The 23379-nt window shown below is 37.6% G+C and overlaps 1 protein-coding gene across 2 annotated transcripts in view; it reads right to left on the bottom strand.

Moving 5' to 3' along the window:
* Positions 1-526: 526 nt before the first annotated feature.
* COL28A1 (collagen type XXVIII alpha 1 chain) overlaps positions 527-23379 on the bottom strand; it is a 100824-nt gene continuing 77971 nt past the window's right edge. Inside the window, exons 31-41 of one of the 2 annotated variants that reach the window (XM_064506376.1) lie at positions 19123-19191; positions 16252-16320; positions 12525-12593; positions 9783-9863; positions 9657-9692; positions 9436-9472; positions 8594-9148; positions 7179-7366; positions 4495-4711; positions 2361-2527; positions 527-1359 (exon numbers count right to left, since the gene is read on the bottom strand). In XM_064506376.1, coding sequence (XP_064362446.1) covers positions 1354-1359; positions 2361-2527; positions 4495-4711; positions 7179-7366; positions 8594-9148; positions 9436-9472; positions 9657-9692; positions 9783-9863; positions 12525-12593; positions 16252-16320; positions 19123-19191 — 1494 coding nt within the window. In that variant the 3' untranslated portion in view covers positions 527-1353. Of the gene's footprint in view, positions 1360-2350; positions 2528-4494; positions 4712-7178; positions 7367-8593; positions 9149-9435; positions 9473-9656; positions 9693-9782; positions 9864-12524; positions 12594-16251; positions 16321-19122; positions 19192-23379 lie in introns of both variants that reach the window. The other variant, XM_064506375.1, reaches the window with a different exon arrangement.

Here is a 23379-nt window from a genome sequence, read left to right as displayed (position 1 = left end):
TTAAAGCTTTTGTCAAATTTCAGTTTGGATTTTTTTTTTTTTTTTGGAAATAAAAACAATAGCTGATTTCAACAGCTTGACTTTTGCTCTATACCACAGAGCCCCTTCACTGTCAGCATATCACAGATACATAGCACAAGATACTGTCTTTGTGTTTCATTGTTCCACATCAACCAGATATTAATTGCACCCCCAGTTCTTCTGAAGGGGTCACCATATTAATTCTGAGCATAAAAAGAGCTGGATGGTGGTTTGGGCTGCTGCTGTTTTTTTCTAATTTGAAACTCACTAGAAAGGCCAGGTTTTTAGAAGAGGATGAGCCCTCCATTCCTTTAAAAACTGTACTTCAAGCACTTCTTGCCATAGAATTAGGTTTGCACAGTATATGCTGTTTTTTGGTTACATAGGGAATAAAAACTGTGCAAGCAGTTGTTTTGAACTCCTTTAAATATATCAAAAATTGTCTAGTGTGTATATAGAGACTAGTTTGTTCTTTACAAGAAAATAACAATGCAGGACTCTTGAGTGTTGCTTTCCATTTTAATCAGATGCTCATCATTTTCAGCTTTAACAATGTGATCATATGGAGTTATGGCTAAAAGTAAAAAGGATATAAGTAAACATTTATATACATCTTTCAGTGCTTTTCCCTTTTTTTAATTTAATAGCATTTAATAGCATATATTAGAGTCAAATAACATTTTTTTCATTTAGTACAGAGGCCCTGAGAAATCAAAATGTACTGACTAGCCTAAAGGACTTGAAGAATCCTGTAGATTTTAATGTAATTCTGAATAGAAGTCCTACCCTCATAACTGAAAAGGTTATGTTGGTGTTAATCCAAATGTGCTTTCATGGGGGAAAAAAAACCCTCTAATTACTTATAGCTGTGGCATTTACATTCCAAAGAGGCACTCTAATTAATGAAAATCTTAATATATGTCTCAAAATGCTGTAATAAGAGTACTAATTTCAGAAACCACTTACTCTTGTTTAAAACTGGAGCACATTTTATTCTTCCAAGAGAATATGAGACCTCTGTCATTAAATGCTGAGTGTCAACATTTTTGACATTTTAATCCTAAAAATACAGTCTGAGCATTGCCACACATAGTACCAACTCATTATAAACATGGAGGGAAAAGGTATGTTCCCGTGTGTGTGATAAAGTTATTGCTATGTTGTTTAGATAACATGCTATACAGGAATCTAGTTAATGTGAATACCATAGTGGGGAAAGCAGTGTGTGATGTGACAGTAGTATATCCATGTTAGCACGTCATTTTGGATTCTTCTCAATCATTCCTTCCTCAATACCTGCAAACTTCCAGCTTTAAAAACTCCAAATAGCAGTCATTTCTAGAAGAAATAATGAATTGATTAATTTTCTCAAAACGTTAAGAAAAATACATGCTGCAATTCAATGGATTTTTTTTTTTTTTTTTTTTTTTTTGTAGATCAAATTATATTTTAATACATTTATTGAGGAGGAGCTATATGGCTTTTGGAAAGGATGTTACACATTACTGATAAGCCAGCTCTTTGAAGTCCATGCCCCATTCACTAAGCATGTAGACCTAAGATGGTTAATACAGACTGCCTGAGTTTCCAAAACATAAGGTCCTTCACTAAAGGATCTTAAAGAAAGTTACACTGGATTCAGAGGGACAGTATTGTAATTTATAAATAACTGGTGAAAGAATAAAACAGAGGAAAGGAAGTAAAAGTGGAGAGAAGTCACTGGAGGATTTGCGCTATGGTCTGTGCTGCTCCATTTAATCATAATGATCTAGATGGGGGCAGTAAAAAAATGAGTGACAAAGTTTGTGATGATATTTTGCCACTCTGAAGTAGTAAAGAAAAGGGGTAACTGCAAGAAATTGCAGAAGGACCTTGTAATGCTGCAGAATAGGCAGTGAGTGGCACAGGAAAACTGAGTGTTGATAAATATGAAACACATGAGAAACATATGGGAAAATGATCCTAATTTCACATATAAAATGATGGGTTCTCAGTTTAGCCCATAAATGAGGTCTTGGAATTATGATCTTCAAAAATATTACCTCCATCCTCATTAATGGTCAAAAAATCAAATACAATGTTAGAAACTAGGGAAAGGAGTAGAAAACAAAGCAGAAAATCTCATTATGTCACTGTATAAATCCATCACCCATGAGTACCAGTGCACTTCCAGTCCCACCATCTCAAAAAGGTTCAGAGAAAGGCATCAAGGCTGGCCAAAGGGATAGAACATGGTATGTATGTCTAGTATGGGATACGCTGAAATAGACTAAATCTTTTCAGTCTGGAAAAGAAGTGATTGAAGGACGATCTGATGGAGATAACTTACCGGTTCATACCTCAACACAGGCTTCTCGACACTTTTTTTCTGTTTCAAATCTATTGTTGGTGCCGTTACAACCTCCGTACCAGAACTGGGCACAAGAATTTCCATTCTTGTCATAATACCATTTCACCACATAGTCTCGGCAATCACCTGGTTTCATAGGTTCCAAACACTTTGGATCTGAAAGTACATCAATAAAAGTTAGCTTGGAATTTAGGGATAAGATACATTTTCCTACAAGCGCCTTCTTCAATAAGAAGAGCCCCTATTTATTTTCTTGCAGGGCCTGGGAGGATACATGCAACTTTCACTTTGTTGCCAAATCTCTATTTATATTAATGAGTTATGTGAACAGGTCTAACCAAATATAGGATCAGTTTCAAATGAGACTGCCTAAATCATGATACTAGAAACATACTGTTATTTAAATACCTAAACCCACAACTGGTACACAAGCGGTGTCATCTAGGTTTGAAACTCTGGCTCTCACCACATGTGGTATCTGCAGCCAGAGCAACAAGATGAACAAAAGATGAGAAGAAAATCTAGTAACTACATTTGGGGGGGGGGTTTGGTTGGTTGGTTTTGGTACAGATCCCTGCTTTAGAAGCCAGTTATTTCAATACTTGGTTTCTCTTCATTAGTTAGACTTCCTTCATCAGAGTTGTGATGGGAGTTTCTGTCCTCACCAAGTTTAAGAGTTTGCCTGATGGATTGAATAGGTCTGTTTTGCTTATGGGAAAGGGCAGGTTCTTTGAGAAACATTGCCCTGCTCCTTGCCTTTACTTCTGCTCTGTCCCAGCAAAAGGAGCTTCAGCTTCGCTTCTTTGACTCGACCATCTCTCCCTTGCCCATACACCAGTTCTGAGCACTGCAACCTGCTCATCTAGTCCAGATGTCTGCTCTCTGAGAGAGGCATCTGTGACTTCCTATCTCTGTCTGAGGGAAAATACTGTCCCTCCAGTCCTCTTCAGAAAGCCAGAGGAAGAGGATTCTTTGAAGGAGAAAAAAAGTACTGCAAAGCCAATGATGAAAGCAGGAGCCAGGTTTTTTTTTTTTTGGGGGGGGGGGGCGGAGGAGGAAGGAGAAAGATGACTTTAAAAGTGAAAGTTCTGCCACAAAGAGAGGCTTGGAGCACCTCCCACCCCACGTGTGCTGCTCAAGGCCTGTTCTTTGTGAGGTGCCAGGAATAAAGCTGTCCTTTCTGTCAGCTGCCAAGCGAGAAAGAATTCTGAAGAGTACAGGAAGTGGAGAGATGGAAGACAGTAAATGTGAAGAATGTACAAGGTACTATATAGGTCCTGACACTCTGCATCTCAATTAGGTAGCTTCAGGAAGTCATTTTATGAAGTGTTATTTAGTATTGCTGCAAAGAACTATATAATATTTTTATAGACCTTGTAATAGGTAATTTCAGCTATTTGCATAGCTTTTTATAATTTTCCTCAACTAATTGATCATGTACATCACTTTTTTAGTGTCTCCCCTCCCCACCTTATCAGCCACAGATGTCATACCCACAGTTCTTAATTAATCTACTGATAAAGAAAATATTTTACCCTACAGTTTGGAACCAATAGCCTTTACCTGAGGTGAAGAGCAGATTTATGGAGGTGATGAGGACCTATAGCTCCCATGAAAACCCTAACCCTGCCAATTTTATAATCTTGGGCTTTTATGCTATTTCTAGAATACAATGATGTATTTAGGATCTAAAATCTGAAAGCATAAACAGGAGAGAGAAAACTTATTGAGTGGATTATTAACTACCTTGGCAATGCCTCTCTTTTCTGACAAACCATATCTGCTGCATCTCCAAACCCCAGTTCTGTCATGACAGACCCAATAGCAGATGTATAACCAGATGCTAAATTATTTCTTTTCTGTGCTAAAAGACTCAAACACAGGACTGCAAGCATAAAAGATTCTCTCATTAATCTCTTTGACCTCTTTTTTTCTCTGCTTGAACTATTTTAAATATCCTTCTGTTCAAAGCACTGTGAAAAGCAATCAGCATTCAGGAAGGAAGATGAAGTCTTTGCAAAGGAAAAGAGTGGGGGCAAATCTGTGTTTCACCATCCCCGGAATAGGAGCATTACTACCCACCCACATACCCCAATATTCTGAGGGCAGTATTTATTCCTCACCTTTTTGAGTTGTTACTACCTGTGGTTGCAACACTGTTAGCTGGTGATCTTCAGCTGTAGTTACATTGAATAAAGGATTGACTAGCGGACTCTGAGGTCTGATTTCAGCAATGTCATAAAGTGGGGGAATTCTTGACTCTCTGTGAGCAGAGATGGTCACAGTATGATCCTGAGCAGATGGCAACGGCTCGGTATATCTGGTCCTTGGTGGACTAAGCTAAAGAAAGGAGTCAAAATTGTATAACTTAAGATGTATTTGGGCTCAGATCTTAAGAAAAAATTTGAGAGATCTGATGTAGGAAACTAATGATATTTTTCTTGGGTATTATTTAGCAATATTGGCAGGTGGATTCAGACCTCCTTCTAGCGAAGTACCAGGCTGCAGCCCTCCCTCTCCGCTCTGCCTGGCCCTTTGTCCTCTGTTTCCCAGTTCAGCTAAGCGAAGGAGCCTTAGTGGTGAGAGCATGGTGCAGAAGCAGCCCCTGCTTTCTGTTCTTGCTTCAGTTACTCAGTAGGTGACCATGATTTTACAACTGCATTTTGTGACACTGAGAGCCAACTGAGAAGGCAAAATAATGCCTTCCATTTAGTCACTAAGCCAAATGAAATCCATTTAAGCAAAATTTCAGGCACCGCTTAGTCTGTAACATAAGTAAAACAAAAAATGCAAGGAACTTTGGAGTAAGTGAGTGCTTACTAATATCTATTACACCCACTAGGAATGATCAGGCATGTTAAGTCTGTCAAGAAATGGAAAATGGCAGGCAGGAAGAACAGTATACTTGTTATGTTATTCATAGAAAAAACAGACATGCGTTAGGTTCCTCCAAAGATTGTTTTAGATGTGGAATCCCTTGAGTATGTCTCAAGAGCAAACATTTCCAAAACTTATGCAATAGGAACCATATCCTAATATTAAGATTTTTCTCATAGATGTATCCTTATCTGTATAAGGCCACATGACAAATCACCTCCTTTCCTTTTTATAGCTGTCCAACATCCAGTTGCTAATTATTAGGATTTTAAAGATTACCTTGATTGGAATGTTAAGAAGCCAATACCCCTCTTTGAATTGAGATTATTATATAAAAATTTGTCTCTCTAATGTTTTAGTATATTCAAGAAGATTTGCAAGAATTTAGTATAAATATAGTACAAACAGATGCATTAATCCCACACACTTATCATCTATTGAAAGCAGGAAGGAATTTAGTACTGTATTCCACATCCTCCCATTTACAGGCCATTATGAGCACACTGAGTCAGTTTAAGAAAACTCCTACTCATTGGGACTCTGAAACTCTTAAGCCTAGCTGAAACGTATATATGCGGACAGTTCATTCAATCCTTTGCACATTGCATTTCTTCTCTGGTCTACTACATGTCTGTGTTTATTTCAAATAGTAATTCAATAGTTCTGAAGATTTAACTATTACCATAGCCAGCTAAAGCCACGTGTACGAGCATCTAATCACTTAGAAGTCAAAACAACTCATAAAAAACTACCACATTTGTGATACTTGTCATAAGACTTATAAATAGCAGGATCTATAAATCCAGGCTTATATTTATTTTTCTTAATGTCACAGTATGTCAAAATTTTCATTCGGTGTTACACAGATACATCTGGAGGCATTATAAGCCCCAAATCGGATTCAGTCACAGTTACTGAGGGATCTGTCATTTGTAGAAATAAAACAGGGAATTTTGAAAGTGCAGTTGAACTATGTAATTACTAATGGTATTAAGTGAGCAATAATCCAAAGGATTAGCATTGGCTAATCCACTGACTGCTTCACACACAGTCAGTAGCATTTAATTAGCTCCAACACATGTTCAATCTGTTTAATGTTTAAATGCCAGTATGCATCATGGGGTTCATTATATCCATTCCATGCTGCTACAGAGGACTTTACATCAAATATTTCAATAGTTTATTGAACGGGTTATGGGGACAAGCAACATCTCCATTTTTATCATCAGCTGTTTTCAGGCAAAGCAGTTAAAAACACCGTAGAGAGTTAGCTCTGATATACTGTTAATGTGACAAATCTGATAAGGTGACACTGATATTAAGGCAGTGACTGACAAATACCAAAGGCCTAATAAGAGAGGTAAGGTGAAATACACCTACAGAAAATATTTATGTTGCATAACGAGTCCACCCGCCCTGTCTGTTTGCACAGCGGCACCACGTTGCAGGGCAGAAGTCCCATGCAGGACAGGAAGAATTTTAAAGCTGGAAGAACAAAGAGGCTTAAAACTGCTAGAGGCATAAAACACCCAGAGAGTATGTGAATGTGACAAGAAACATTGCACTAGCCATCAGCTTGCACACATATAAATGCCTTCTCACTGCGTGTCTGACTGCAAAGAGAAATATCTGCAAGCTTTCTAACTCACTTTTAAGATGAAGCAGAACTGTGAAAAATGTGAGGACTGTTGGCATTTATTGCAACTAAGACACAGCATTACCCTCCTTTCATTGTAAAATCCTGTTCTAAACAAGTAATTATGTTCCACTCTTACTTTAAAAGCTTTGTTCAGATCTGTTTTATTCTATCCAAAGAACACATTATTTACATATAAAATGACTCACAAATAGTGCAATAAATAACTTATAAATTTAAATAAAGACATATCATCTTTTAAAAATATTTGATAACTACTACTTCTTTACTTACTGGGTAAGTGATTCCTTCTGTAGGGGGCACATAAGTCTCTGAAATAGTAATTGTAGGTAGCTGACCATTAGTAACCTCACCAGATACTTCAAATCCAGGACTTGGAGATGGAGATAAAACATCAACTTTTCTAGTGTAGATTTCAGACTCACTCTCACAGATTTTTGTGATGAGCTTATTTTCAAGAACTAAAAAGATTAACACAAAGATGGAATTTGCTAAGGGTAATAAATAAAAGTCACACCAATTCTCTACATGCTTTTGTACAGTATGAAACACAAATCTTCTTTTATGATAATGATTTTTGATATGCTGTCTTCTAGAGCTATGTCAAAATTGAAGTAAGAAGTAATAAAGCAATGTACTCTCAGAATTATTTAATTTTAAGGCACTCTTGTTCATTTAAGAAGAAACAGATACAATAGTACTTTCAATACCAAGCCTTTTTTAAGCAGAAGTCATAGATCAATGAGCTGGAAAAAAAATGACAGAGTGAATGAATGAAGGTGTGTATGTGTAAGAAAGAGAAACTAGTCTACACATTCTGCTTGTTCTCACAAGAAATCCAGTGAGTGGGAAGACTTCTATGTTAAATTCTGGAGCCTGAGTCCAAACCTTAAATTTAATCCTAGCTAGGACCAGAACCCTAGTCTGGATTCTGTTCACACCATTAACAACTTAAATTCAGGTTTAGCTCCATCCACACATTCAGCATAGTGAAAGGAGTTTATGCTCAGAACAGATGTACTTTAGAGGGTTATTCTGTGATTAGTCTAGATCAATCCATTTTTCTCTTGAGTCATTATAGGCTTTCCCTGGATTTTCTCTGATTCCAGCTGTGGCCACAGGATTTTTCAAGCCATAGTTTGCAATATATAATTTACCAGCAGACCCCATTCCCTTGCGCATGTTCCTCTTCCACCTTTTCCCCTAGAACCAAAATAAAAGTGTAGGTTTCTGTATGGCTTTTGGAGGAAGACAAAAGAGTGCTAGTACGAGATCATGACAGGAGTGCAAGACTGCCAAATCGCAAAGGGAGGACAATAGCCATATGTGAGAGAGACAGAGAGAGAGAGATGCTGCGCCAAGGGGGAAAGAAATCTATCCCTCTCTCATATGAAACTGTGACCCAGCACAAAAGCATGGTGAAGGAAGGCTGAGGCAAACTCTCAGTAAAGGTGAGTGTCCCAAAGAAAGCCTTGGCTCTGAAAACTGCTGTTCATTGTGGTTTTTTGTTTCTCTGAGAAACAAAAAAAACTGGCAAAGAACAAGAGAAACTGAAGAAACAGCTGCATCCAAAAGAGAGACAAAAACTGATATTCAGCAGGCCTCTACTGACTGCCTCGCCTTGCTATGGGAAAGGCCAAACTCTGTTATATACTTGCTTCAAAGTTGTCTGTTGTAACTTCTCTTACCTGAAAGCGTCATGAAGTCATCTATCTGGTAAACATGTTCTGCATCAGGGTCAGTGGCAATGAGTTGCATTTCTTTCAGAAAATCATCGTAATGAGGATCAGCCCTCTGAACAATCCCAATTACAAATATCTCAATGTTCGTGGCATGGGCCTCCCTTACTACAGTATCCAGTTGTATTTTGTCCCGAGTGTCTGCTTGTCCATCTGTTATTACAACAGCCACTTTTCTTACTGCTGGACGTGCTGCCTCAAATAACCTAATGGCTTCTTTGACAGCAGAAGCTGTGTAGGTGCCTTCTCCTAGGTAGGGCATTTTATCAACAGTAGATTTTAGGTGTTCTTTGGTTGTGTATTGCTTCAGAGAAGATACCAATTCCACTTTATGGCTGAAGTTGATGATGCCAATACGTGTCGTAGCATGGTTGGCCGATACTTTGTCAATGACTGTTTTCATAAAAGTTTTGATAATATTGAAGTTATCTGGACCAACACTTTCTGAACTGTCAATGACAAATACTAGTTCCAGTGGTGTTACTCTACATCTGATACCACAACCTAGAAGAATAACCATTTCAGACATTTTATCAGAAACCACCTTCCAATTAACTGAAATAACAGATTTACAGTCAGTTAGGCTCAATTAATGAATTAATAAATTAATGTAATATATAGTTACTGGTACTGATAAATGGAAACAGAGCTGGACGAAACTACTTCCAATATAGCTCTGGTGAAATAGTAAGCATTTTTCATGTAAATGGTATCCTTACACACTAACATGTAGAGGAAAAAATCATTCAGGAAATATAAATTCAGTATTTTTTTCATGCTGGAATGCTTACCACATATTTCATTAATAAGTTTGATAACTTCTTCTCTCTGAAAAAGAATATTAATTAATTTGCTGTGTGTTCTAGTTTTCAGAATGCTGGAATTTATTTATTTATTTACCTCCAAAATGCAGGCAATGCCCTATAATCAACCTTGTGTAATGTGACACAATATTTAAATATTTTTCCAAAATAAAAGTCTGGCTTTCAAATTAACTCATGTATATACTCACTGAAAGACCAGGTTCACCTTTTCTTCCCCAAATTCCCTGAAAGCATGTAGAGTGAGACAATTAACACAATACTCATTTGTCTAATTTCTATTGTGTAAAAGTAAGTAATATAAAAATGTATTTTACTTTTGGTCCTGGAGGTCCTGGGTCTCCAATCTCTCCTTTGGCACCTTTGTTCCCTGGATCACCTTTATCTCCATAGTCTCCCTAATTTAAAACAGCAGTATTAAACTTAATCAGTCAGTCCAGTTTTGTTGGTAGTCAGAGCGGGAGTTTTGGTTCAGTTCATTTTTAAGAATAATTTTCTTTTTTTTTTTTGTGGTTGATTTATCTCGTAGGTATTATGAATAGAACATCTGAAAGCAGGACCTGAGAGAAAGCAACGCTGCAAATTTAAACATTTTAAAGAAACTTCTATGAAAAATTACCTTGATTCAAGTGTGGGGGGATAGACATCTTTATGCAGATGTTCAGAGCTATATAATGGTTTTCACTTCTTTGATTTTCTTGAATTCTGCAGCAATGTTTATATTGGACCTATGTTAGCGCAAACCTATGAAGAGACTTAACTGCCTCAAATCAGTCAGTGTAAAGAAACTCACATCAGCTTTGACTAGAACCATGAAATACTGGGCGCTTGCACAGAACAGAGGAAAAGGAATGCTTGGGCTGTTATATCACTTTGAAAATACCTAGTCTCACATTTAAAAGCAATTTCTGCATTTTTTTCCTCAATTGACTAGACCTTTTGATTTCAAAAAAGAGAGAGGGATCAACATTACTGTATTTCAAGAGGCAGTTTTCAGATGAGGCAGGTATGAAATATACTATCGAAACATTCAGGATCTAAATTTGATATTTCTTCAAGGAGATTGTACAGAACAGGTTTTTATGTCTCTCAGGAAATTATTCACTACCCTACACTTCACCCGAAATTTTAGACCTTAGAAATTTAAATAGAGTACTGTGAATTTTGCTATTATTCCTTGTTACCACCCATCCAATGGAACCACATAGATATCCCCTTTTTTACTACATTTGCTATCGTGATTGCCATCAATTTTAAGGAAACCTGTTGACTTCTCTGGGTCTGATCTTACTCAAACCTGTATAAACCCGAAAACTGTGTATAGCTACTGCATGGTGTTAAGGAAATCACTAAGCAAGCTCTTGGAAGACACTTCCTCCTGTACTTTCACCAAATCACAATATCCAGCAAAGGATATTACATTCTATTACCCCTCTGTGAATTTACTGTAACCTCATCAAAGTTAATGATGTCAGCATAAGGGAAAGCAGATTTGATCTGCTGTCTGTGGTCGTGCTGCTATTCTTACACATACTTATGTTAAAACCTTATCTGTCTGGTATGTGGCACTGCTTGAAATTCCTACTGAAATAAACCATTCCTTTTCCTGTGTGACAGGTCTGCTAAATTAAGAACATACAGAAAAATTGTAAGTATTTGAAGAGATTGACACCAGGTCATGAAGACTAGCCAAGATACAAGATGAATATGAAACATAGTGAAAATATCACAATTGTTGCTTTAGTATGTAGCATTCTGCATCTGAGAGAAACTAGAATTTAGAGGGCAGAAATTCAAATCTGTATTAGAGAGATTGATATTCACTGTTTCATAAAAGCTGAAGCAGACTAAATAATACAAAAGTCTGAGAAGTGCTATATAATGTGAGCTACTGTAGGCTGCAGTACCATGAAAGTCATTAGGGCAGGCAATAATTGATGGGGGCTCTGAGCATCTCCCTGGAGGGGACTTCTTGCGTCTGCTGACTATGGGGGCACTGACCACCTGCTTAGACAAGTAAGTGCTAAAGTTAGGGGCCTGATTATCTCTGCTCTCCCATGAAGACTGCCATGGTTTTTTTCTCAGGATTTCCAAGCAGAGCCTTCACGGTAAGTTTGCTGCTTCTGATCTGTTGCAGCTATTGCAGAAGGGCAGCCCGGCTGGCCCAGGCTTGTGCTGTGAGTTAAAGCAGTTGTGCTGCGTGCCATGTCTGCACCAGGGCTGACACCTCCTTGGCTCATTGTGCTCCCTGGTGTATGCACCCAGCTGGCCTGGGCGTCCACACTGCTGAGGACCCAAGGGCACCACCAGCCCACGGTGATGCCTAATGCCCAGGGCTGGGGCTGCCCTGGCTGCCCTGCTCCCTCGCAGGGTGGCCCAGCCCTGCCGCCACAGGGACCCCTCTGCGGTACTGTCCCCAGGGAGCCCCGAACGTGCACAGCGCCCTGGCAGCCACTGACCATTTGCCCTAGCTCCCTTTGGCTAGGATGCTCCCATCAGATGCTGCACACCTGAAAATCACTGACAAATAATCAAAGTACTTAAATTCTATCTGCACAGAGTTTGTTAGATGGAAGTAGATATATGGAGGATATGCTGTAGGAAATTGTCGTAATTTCCATATCAACCTGTTTAGTATGTAATAAGTCCAAGTTTGGGCTTCAATGACTGTGAAAAAAACTGAGTCTAATACAACAAAGCCTTTAAAAGACATTAATTGAATAGCAAATTTTTGTTTGTCAAAGCCTGACAAATAGTGGAAAGACTTTTTGTAATACCTGAAAAAAGGCTCAAAATAATTGAATGCATGATTTGATTTATATTATTCTCCTGCTAAGAGTTATGACCTTATTCTAGATCTTAGTTCAGAGCCTGATCCAGAATAACAATTGGGATTTTTATTGACTCCAAAGCTCACAAGACATGGGAAGCACTTACCTTGCTGTCTATATAAGGCAAGGTCTTTGCCTTCTATTTATCTGCAAAGACATGTCACACCAAATAAGCAATAAAGGAGGAAAAAAGGTTACCTCTTTTCTTACTGCAAACCTAGGATTTACCTTTGGTCCAGGAAGGCCAATTCCTATCGAACCCTTTAGCCCAGGAAAACCTTGATTTCCTTTTTCTCCCTGAACAGAATATGGAAAGTAAGTAAGTTTAGCTGAAAATTAAAATAAAATCTAAGCTATTTAACCCTATGCTACTGACTTTATAACATTACGCATGATAAAGAAAGCCAGATATTTGTATTATACAATAAATCATATAGTTTTCAAAACACTAGCCCCCAGTTCAGGGGGAACTAAAATGCACTGCTTCTCACCAGGATGAGATATCACTGACCTGCTAAGCAGCACCCTCTTGCTCTGTGAGCAGACCTCTCCCTAAGCCCCCCACCCAGTTTCTTACAGCTGCGAAAATTCAGCCACTATGTAGACTCTGGATACTGGAAAATAAATCATGTTGCAGTAAATTACATAGCTGATTCACTGGAAAAAATAGGAATTTCTTAAAAATATGAAATATTACTAAGGCAGTGGGATGTACAAGGCAATTTAGTTGGCACTGTTGTAGGAACATCTAATTTAACTCACTTTTTAACAGGACTGTGCTTTCCGACTCCTTCATGTAGGTTATTAATGCAAATTACTTTTAAACATAGTGCAACGCAGTGTGCCAGTCTGTTTCAATGCCTGCTTTCCAGCACAGGAGCTGACTATCCTAACTGCCTAGAATCACCATAGGACTTCCTGATTAATCCGCTAACAGAGCTGCAGAGCACAAATACATGAACCAGAATTAAGATATGCTTTGTTTTGCTGTGATCCTCCACTAATATTAAATGTCAGATACAACAAAACTATTGATTTATTGCTGTCATTTGTTAAAGCATGATTGACATGGTTAAGATGGTGTTTAGGCAATGAAAATTGAACGAGACCTATTGTTCTAAAATAAAATACCTATACAGCTGACATTTCTCATAGGCACACGTATGAGTTTTATCCTTTAAAATGTCAACCATAGAACCAATCCTTCTTCGTCTATTTGTGCAACCAGTCATCAGCACAGATAGGATTTATCATAGAAGTAATAATTTATTGTTTAGTAAAAACTAAAAGTGCTTTATTAATTTTGAAATATTTATTGCTTTCCCAGTTCAATCCACATACATAATTCAGTTCAAACTTGACCATCAGCCTTATCTTAAAAATCAAAATGATGTGTGTGTAAAAATGCACACCCTTGGATCCTTGACCCTAATATCCTGCTAGATTACCAATCAACATGCAGACTTATGTAAAATTGTCTTTCTCTGAATTGAGTGCAGATCTGAGAATGTCTAGACAGTGGTTTTGAGAGGAAACCAAACACAAAAAAGAAGAGCTGTGAATGTTTCTATCAACATAACGTTGCTGGAAACCCATTAAATTTTCTATATATTGTTCTTACCATATGCAGAGAGAGCACTATGTATATAAAAAAAATACGTGGAGTGATATTGACAGTTCAAATCCAGTAGCCTTAAGACAGTGAAGAGTGGCCAAAAAGAAAGAAGCTTGGCATGGCTGTGAAGAGAGAAAGACAGGAGAGACAGATGATCAAGCAAGCATCAGTGTGTACAGGAAACCGGTACTAAAGAAGCAAGGCAGTTGCCAAAGTTATTAAGGAAGAAGTGGTTGTTAATAATTAAGAAAACCAATAAGCACTTGTTAAGGGATGAAAATTTTAAGGAAAAGACTGTATCAGCACAATTTATGGACTACTCCAGAAACAACACCAGCTGAGTTTGATCCACCATATCATTACAGTTACGGTTTCAGACCCAAAGACAAAGATCTTTTGTGTCTAAAGCACGTTATTTTCTTAAATCCTTAAATTCTACATTCTTACATTACAAACATGTCTTCATCTGACAGTGTGTGTCAGTGGACCACGTTCTTCAGCTGAAAATCGTCCATGATAAAACTATGAGTTCTCTACACTTCTAAAATATGCTTTGGATATTGTTCATAGCAACACCAAAGTAACATCTATGTATTTATGTATATACACATATGTATATGTACACTCGGAGAATGTTTTCATTAACCTTTATCTTTCTTCAGGAAAATAATTTTCATAATTTTCATAATTTTTTTTCCTGTATCAGATGCATTCAATTGCTGAAACATTTCTGCTCAGAATGGCAATTGTCCTTTTATAACTAACCTCACCACAACCATTGAATTAACTAAGATATATTCTAAATATTAGACTGTGGAAACACTTACAGCAGAAATGTTTATTAAAGTCATGCAGGAAATAGTTTTCCTATCCCATTAAGCATACAGAGATGGCAGGGTTTGGGGTTTTTTTATTTTCTACTAGAATAGAGCAAAAAGCCTCCAAAGATTCTGCAAATAAAATAAATAGAGAAAGAAAATTAAGAAGTTCCCTACGCCCTCACATCAGAGTACCCAGTAGTCATGTGATTACTGATAACAATATAGAATAAAGCTGCAAACTGATCAAAATCAAAGGTCTAAACAGTCAGAAGACTCTAACCACGTACAGATTTCTCAACAAAAAGCTATGAAAATCTTGAGATGACATAAATCATCACCATTAAAAAGAGGTGAAAATAACTAAAAAAACCAAATACAGTAAAGTACATTTTTATGCTGTGAAAAACCTCACAGTGAAAAAGCGAAGGGCTCTCTGCAGTATTAAGAGCAAAATGATTGAACATGAACATAAAAACAGGTAGACTGCTACAGGACTCTGAAGCTGGAATTAGAACAAGTATTGAAAAAAAGGAGTCAGAAGGAATTGGTGATTCCCTGGTAAGGCTTATATGAAATAATTCTACCCTGAACCAGAGGAATGTTCTCCCATGAAAAATTTTGCTGACAAGGAAAATTTTTGGTTTTGGCAAATCACTGTTTTCCAATAAAAATGCATTTTGTCAAAGAATTCCCTGTTGGCTTTAGTGTCTACAGCCAACTGCAGTATAGACAGGGGTCTTTCTTAATCCAGCTAAACAAGTGCTCCTCTTACCGATTCACTGGTGGTTTGATCTAGAGTCGGAGGGCTGAGCACAACCCCCCTGATTCAGGGAAATATTCAATCATTTGTTCAACTTTTAGTATTTATTTAAGAGACAGAGGAGAAATTCGTGTTGTTCTCCATTTGATCTTCCAGTTTTAATAATCTTCTTCCACACATTTATGACAAGGCACTTTATTAACTTTGAATGTTCACAATATGTTACTATGTTTGTATTTCTTCTTATCAGGAGAGAAGTTATGGTTATGACTGGAACTATTTGAGTGAAAACCTGACAAAAGGTATGTTGGAAGTTGGTAATTTATATTTCTACAGTTATGCGTAGTTTGACTTATTTTGGCAAAACATGGTAGATCTCTGTCATTGTTTTTATATGAGCATCCAGAGCAAAACCTAGATGTTTTCTTAGGACAAAGTGCTTTAAATCTAAGTAAATCAATGCAATGTGACAGAGATGAGACTTTTTCCAGTTAAATATATTAGTAAAAGCAAGAATAATTCTCACTGATTTAGGAGAGCAATCAGGTGCCACCAATCCTGAAAATTCAACAGTTAAAGTAAATATTACATACTTTATCAACAAGAAACTTAAATTTACAAAGAATATTTGTAGGAGTTAACTGACTTAGTTGCAAACAGAATTTACATGGAAATTATGCAGGCAGGAAAAGAGACAATGAAACTCTGTAAGAGAAAATTTTGAGAAGTGTGGAAAGATACCATATTAAACTGGGTTACCTTGCTTCCTTGTATGCTGTCCCCTGGGGGGCCAGGTGGACCTGGCAAGCCTTTCCGTCCCATAATACCCTGTAGCAGTCAATGGGGCAAATACAGAAGAATTAGCAGATAAACTTTAACCCTAGTAATTCTCAAATTCACTACAAGTGAAAATTAGAGTAAAGCCTTTTCAAAGACTGGTTCTAATCCTTCTTTTGCTTATGGTTTCACAATGTGGATCATTGTAATTATCCATGGCAAACTCCCAGGAAAGTAAAGGAGCAATTTAGTAAAAAATAATGAAAGAATAAATTATGCCCATGAAACAGTGTGATATTTTGCCCTGTTTTGTCTGGGTAGAATAAACAGAAGCCATTTTTATACAACAGCTTTGTGCAGTCATTCCACGCAGGGGCAACTGAGAGCAGAGGGGCAAAGGATCACAGCAATAAAGCCCAATGCAAGTAAATCTGCCAGGCACATTAGCTCCTATGCACCAGGTATATATTCAAAGCCACTGTAGTGCCATGGTCTCTGGGAGCACCAGTCACTCAGGGAAGCAGAAGTGAGAGAGGGGGAGAGAACAGTCAAAATAGCATCTGCTGCTGTGTGGAGCTATAATAAAAGCCAGATAAAACCCACGTACCTTGGAGAGAGACTAATCTCTCCTTTCTCCCCCTGGGGAATGACAAAAGTGGAAAGAGGGTCACAGAGACACCCCGTAGAGGAGAAAAGCCCTGGAGAGCTCTGGTGTGCTTTGACCAGTACAAGCCTGGGCACATCCATACAGCACAGAGGGGGTCACAGGGCAGGGACTCTGCTGCCAGCTCTGCAGATGCTCACACATCTGTGCAGGTTGACATGGGGCTGTACAGAAATAATTCACTTGGATCTAGGAAGTAGCCCTGCTATTGCACAGCCTTGTGTGCACAGCAGCTCACCAGGGCTGATTAGCTTGAGCACAGCATGAATAACACTGTTGTAATGGCCCAGGCCCAGGGATGGCTCATCTGGAGCACATCTGGATGTCTCCGCATCTTCACACTGTGTGCGTTATACCTCTAAGAATCTGCTATGCTGAAATATAAACCTGCAGCTTTCAACTAGATACAGCAAAGTGTTGATTTAAGATCAATGACACCACTGAACTATCTTCAACTATCTTACTCTTCTCTCCCCTTGGAATCATACGGCTAATTTTATTGGCCAGTATCTCCCTCCTTCCCAATTACAAAATTCTGTTTAGCCTGAAGAATGTCTTTTTTTAAAAAAGAAATTAATTTAATCTTCATTAATTATTTTGTTCATAAGATATTAACAGTTCATCGTAAGTCTGATTTTATTATCAAGTTATTAAAAGTCTCTTGAAAACTTTTTGATTGCCCTTTTGCGATTTATTAAATGAGAACATTTCAAATGGAGAAACTGAAGCATTTTGTTTTGATAGCATCAAAATGAAATATTTGTTTTCCAAATTTGACCCAAGTTTATAAAAGTTTCTGTAGACTTCATATAGGATTTTGATCACTATCTGTTAATAAAAAATCACCCTACTTCAATATAGTAAAAGGAATTCATTCAGTGATATGTAAACTACCTACATTTTGCATATGCTGAATATTTAGCCAGAAGTATGTAAAAACTTACTCATCATTAAATAAAAACATTTAGCTTTAGATATTTAAGTTAAAGATATTAGTGATCTTTGAAAAGCCATCACTCTCATATATGGCAAAAGATTTTGCACAAACGTTGACAGAATCCTTTGTGGAAAAAGGCTGTTACTATAAGTATTTTTAAGCAAGGTTCATTCAAAACATAGTACGTGTTGTGCTAAATAGATTACCTTAAGAACTAGATACTGCAAGCAGGTCCTTACTCCTGAAAACAAAATGCTATTTATTTCCCCCATTAAGATATTCTTTACATTCTGCAAGGCTTTGGGGAAGCAGTATATTTTTTGTGGGATTTTGACACTCAGTCTAAAATTACTGTTTAAACAGACTGTGTACATGTGAGTTAGTGAGGTATCAAAAGTGCTGCAGCTTTCAGAAAGCAAGGCAAAGTCAAACATATGACCTGAGAAAATATTCATACTCTATTGCTCACTGCATTTTTGTAAAGCATTGGTAATAGCTGTGTTTCTCTGTTCAGATACCACCTTATTCAAAATGCCAGCAGAGACTTCTATTAATCTCTGCAAAGTAAACTGTAGAAAAAGCCACAAAAATATATATCTATTTTTAACTTAATAGCATGGAGAAATATATACAAAATGTTTCTCCCCATTGCCTTTGTGTAAATAATTGATGGATACATCTATAACAAAGAAATCCAAGCATGAATGGATTTATTTTTCTTGCCAGTTCTTTTTTTTTTTTTGGTGGTGGGGGGGAATTATAAATCATTTTAGTGTAGAGAGGAAAAAATTGTCCAGATGTTGCATAATGACTACTTATAGAATTGAACTTTCATTTTGCTGTCTCTTTTCTAATGACTTTACTCATGCAATTAATTGGATTTTATTTCACTGAGCATAAACAGCATTTATAAAATTCATATTTAACATATTTTTCCCCATAAAAGAATCTCTTGGAAACAGCATAAACAGAAGGAATGCATCATTTAACCAAATTAGTAGCCATAGTCCTGTTAATTTCCAGCTGTAATCTCATACAGATTAGCTGTAACTGTAATTTTCATCCCATCAGTACTCCTTCCTAATCCAGTTGTTAGAAGTTGTTAGAAGTCACTGCCCATGTTTTTATGTCTGATTCCTCCTGCAATTGCACTGAGGTAAAACAAGTAGTTGAAGAAGATGTTGTGGTGTCAGAGAACCTGGCAGCCAGCATCACAAAAAAGTAGAAAGTTTCAAAAGAACATTGTACCAACCTTGGGACCAATCATTCCGCTTCCCCGAGGCCCTGGGGGCCCTGGATAGCCTTTCATGCCACAGTCTCCCTGGAAATAGTCACAGTAGTGTCAGTAATTCAATCACCTCTTAAGTGTCATACCTTTCATCCACTTAACATATTACATCATTATACATTCCTGGAAAAATGCAGGATGAAGCAATCAGTCAAACTATTGAGCTTAAAAAACAAACAAACATTACAAAGATAAACAATGTTCAACAGTTGCAGTATAAGTAAAAAAAACCAAATGTGTGTATCCACATTACTTAAACTCTAGATTAGGAACACTGTATTCACAAGAAAAGGTTCATGTGATCAAACTCACCACTAAAGTTATCATTATAATTTGGAACTTTATCAGCTACAGAAGAAAAAGGAAAGAAAACTCATTTGGAAAATACAACATTCTTCTATCACATTCTGCAGGGTCTTACCAAGATGGACTGGGAGCTTACTAGTAAGGCACAACAGTAGCCATGCCCTTGTACCCATACTGTACTCGTTCTGAAGCTAGAGCCATTTAATTTCCCAAATTGACAAAGTAATGTGTTTATGAAAAATTAATTTTAATAACGTGGGCATGGGAGAAGACAAAGAACAGCCCTTCCCTTGCTTTCATAAAAAGCCTTAATGGTGGTAGAATTTATAAACATTTTTAGCTTGATTTCTTAAGCAAATGAGGCTTAAGTGATACCATGCCTGTGTTTCTGCTTGTCAGTGTCAGTCTTCCTCTCCTTTCCCCCAGTATATTCTGAACTCATCAGCTGATTTCAGCCAAATTCATAAGACAGATAGATGCCTTAAGGATATTCATTTACAACAGTTTTGGTGATAATTGGAGGCTGGATAAAGGAGAGAAATCCAATTTATGATTTCAGAGAGAAAAAAGCAGGGAAGGTTCATCCCTTAACCACCAGGTAGTTACAAGGCAGCAGCCAGCTATCCAGGGTGAAACGTGAATAATGCTGAACCATGTGCTGCCCCTTGGGCTGCAAACAAGCCAAACACAAGTAGATAGATGTCAGGAGATGCTGGTGGGGGAAAGGCACAGGAAGCTTTGTTTTCCACAATCCCAAACTTTACAAATGAGGGAATAGGTATATGTCCAGCACTTTATCACTAAAAAACTCTCATCAGTTTGAAAAGAAAAAACAGTGACTAGTAATGGAACCAGCTGTAGAAGCAGAAAATCCTGAATCAGGTTTAGTAAGAAAAGTTGTTAAATCTATGTTTATACAGGCGCACGCAAAAGAAAGAAAGAAATGTGCTGATAAGGTACTAATCATCCAACATACTAACATCAGAGCCAAGAGACTGTATTTCTTGACAAAACAAAAATTTTCATTGACAAAACCCAGTGAACCATTAAAAGATAAGTACACTTAATGCTACTTGTTTTTGTACTCAGAAAAGCGCAAAAAAATGGATGTGCCTGCAGAGGGAGCATTCTAGCTGGAAGAGAGGTGCAAGTATGAATTATACAGATCACAGATGACACTTGCCATTCGTGGTGGGTTGAAAGAAACAGCATATCAAACTGATTAAACAGGAAGGAAGCAAAAAAGCAGAATTTTTTACTGACTTCCTTTACTTTCCATGAGGAGTTGTACAATTTTCACATTATAATCTAGTTTATAATGTGCTTACAGGTAAAATGCCCAAGATTCAATCTTTAATGAGAGATCACTTCAGCCTAGATTTTCTGTATATGGCTATGATACTCTCTTTCTCAACCACAGACATCTGTGCTTTATCTATATATACACCTCTCTACATATATGCATATTAGGGCCTACGCTATGCTCAAATTTGATGGATTCAGAGACGTGGGAACTCTGAATCCAAATGCTGAGGCTTAGATTAAGCTTTATAATACTCTTTCCTTCTTGATGCAACATTTGGCTTCTGTTTTTATTTTCTATTCCTCTGTCTCCCAAAGCACTGGAGACTGGCCAACTTGAGTCAGGACACAGGAATGATACACGGATGCTCTTAACTTTAAATTTGTGTGTCAAGCCCACAGTCTGTGGGTTAAGCTAGTTGCCAGCTTCAGTCAGGAAGGAATTTCTCCCTCAGATTTGATCAGGAGGGTCTGGGGCAGGGGGGCTGTTTGGTTTGGTTTCATTTTGTTTTGGAAAAGGGAACTATGGAGAAGGCTAGTTTTCCTCTCAAGTATCAGAGATCATCTTCCTCTTGTGATGACTTGGGACTTTTATATTACACATTCCCTGCTAATGCAATGACCCATGATACTGTCAATGCCTTAAACTTTCTGCTCTATTTCTCTGGCATATTCTGGCTGAAGATCTAAACACTTAAAAATTACTGTAGACTGTAGTACTTAAGTCTGGTATATGGTGCTATGGCCCCTCTGCAGTGGCATCAATGGTAGATATTCTTGTTCTTTTAAAAACTGCCTGGTTTCTCAACTCATCCCTCAAAACATTTTCGTACCATTAGCTTGAGATTTTCATACTACTAGCAAATACCACGAGCTTAAACAACTATAGCCATCCTATTACTTAGTACCATCTACTACCGAAGAAAAAATTACTCGTCCCCTATGTCCCTGTACACCATAATACAGCCTTAAGCTGTTTGTAGGAAAACTCTTCTAGAGTAGATGTTGCATAGAGCAGGCAAATGATTCTCTGCCCCAACCTCCCTGTGAAACTTGGCAGACTTGCCAGAGCACCGCTGAGGTGGATATAGAGATAAGGTTTTGTAGCACACATTGTTTTTAGTACATTCCTGGCAGCTACAGACTATGAAGCAGCCTGTAAGCAGCTGTGATGGAAGCTGAACGGGAAATAATCAAACAGGTGAATAATTCCTTAAGGTCCAGTATCCAATATACCTGCACTTAGACCAGCCCTAAATAAAAAGAGCACAAGGGTGGCTTGAAGTTGTCTCTTTCTTCCCATGGGCAACACATTCTTATGCTGGGCTGTTCCAGGTGAAGGATTGAATTTTAGCCTCACATGATTAGCTAATACCATACACTCAAAAGCTCTTTTGTAGAGCTCTGTAATAATTCTAAAAGTTTCCATACTTCTTGGTTTGGAGGAAAAAGACTTCCCTTGTGCTTTGTGAGTTGCAAAATGGAGCAGTTCTTGTTTCTAAGGTGTGACACTAAGTTATCCTTCAGGGAATTCATTTCAAGAAGGATTTAGTACTTTTCTCTGATAAGCTATAATTCATTTCCTATATTGTGCTTGCAGATAAGCTCATCACCATCAGCAAAATAGTGAACTAGAAAAACATCACTCAAATGAACATGGAAACAAGAAATAAAGAGCTGAGCCAAGATAGTGTAAAGCAGAGGACTCCAATGCCTATTTTTTATCATCTCAAGAAAATGAATCATTCCTTATCATATCAAGAAAACCCATTAAGTGACCTAAAAGTCACCTAAAAATAAATCTCAGGTTCCAAACGTATATATCTCATTTACTGTGAAGCTTGTATATTTGAAACTGAAACATACAATAGACATAGCAGTATTCTCTTTAGCGAGAGAGCTAGTGGCTAGCAAAGGTATTTGTAAGAACAGGTAAGAAAAGAGACATTGCATCTCTCCTTTCCTCAGTTTAGTTCAAATAGACAGGACCCAAGCTGCAAAAGATATTTATCCTGTAACTGGATCCAGCTCAAATGTCCATGCTTTAGGGACAATGCTAGGGGTTTTAATACTTCCTCTGTTACCCGATGAGTGAGAATGAAGCTTTCTTTATTTTTAGTGCTGTGCTCCTGAGGACATGAATGTCTGTCACCCACCTCCTAGTCAGCAATAGTGCTTTTAGATCCTTTTTTTACTATATTCTGACATTCTGTGCCCCTATTTTAGTGCTACAGAAAATAGGGTGCCATCAGGAATGAATGCATCCCACATGTTCCTACTTTGTTTTCATGTGAATTTGACCTCTGACAAATAAAATTCCTATCTTGTAGTGTGCACATATGTGAGCCATTTCTGAAAGTGAGGAGAACAGAGCTCTGATTCAGCTGAGTGGAACATTCTTATATAATGATACTCAGAGGACCAGTGTGTAAATTTATGAGTCTCTTTTATCAAACAAATGTCCTTTTTTAATATGCAGAAATTGTTGCTGTTCTTTTTATATTCCTTTTTTTGGGGGGGAAGGGATGAGAGATAGCCAGTGCACTTATATTTTATTTAAAAAACAGATGATTGTCCATTCTACAAGCTAAGTTATGGGGGAATTCTTGCAAT

Source organism: Dromaius novaehollandiae, chromosome 2 (assembly GCF_036370855.1).
Source record: "Dromaius novaehollandiae isolate bDroNov1 chromosome 2, bDroNov1.hap1, whole genome shotgun sequence".
Classification (NCBI taxonomy): domain Eukaryota; kingdom Metazoa; phylum Chordata; class Aves; order Casuariiformes; family Dromaiidae; genus Dromaius; species Dromaius novaehollandiae.
Note: the sequence above shows the minus strand (reverse complement) of the source record. Positions and strands in the feature narration are given on the sequence as shown.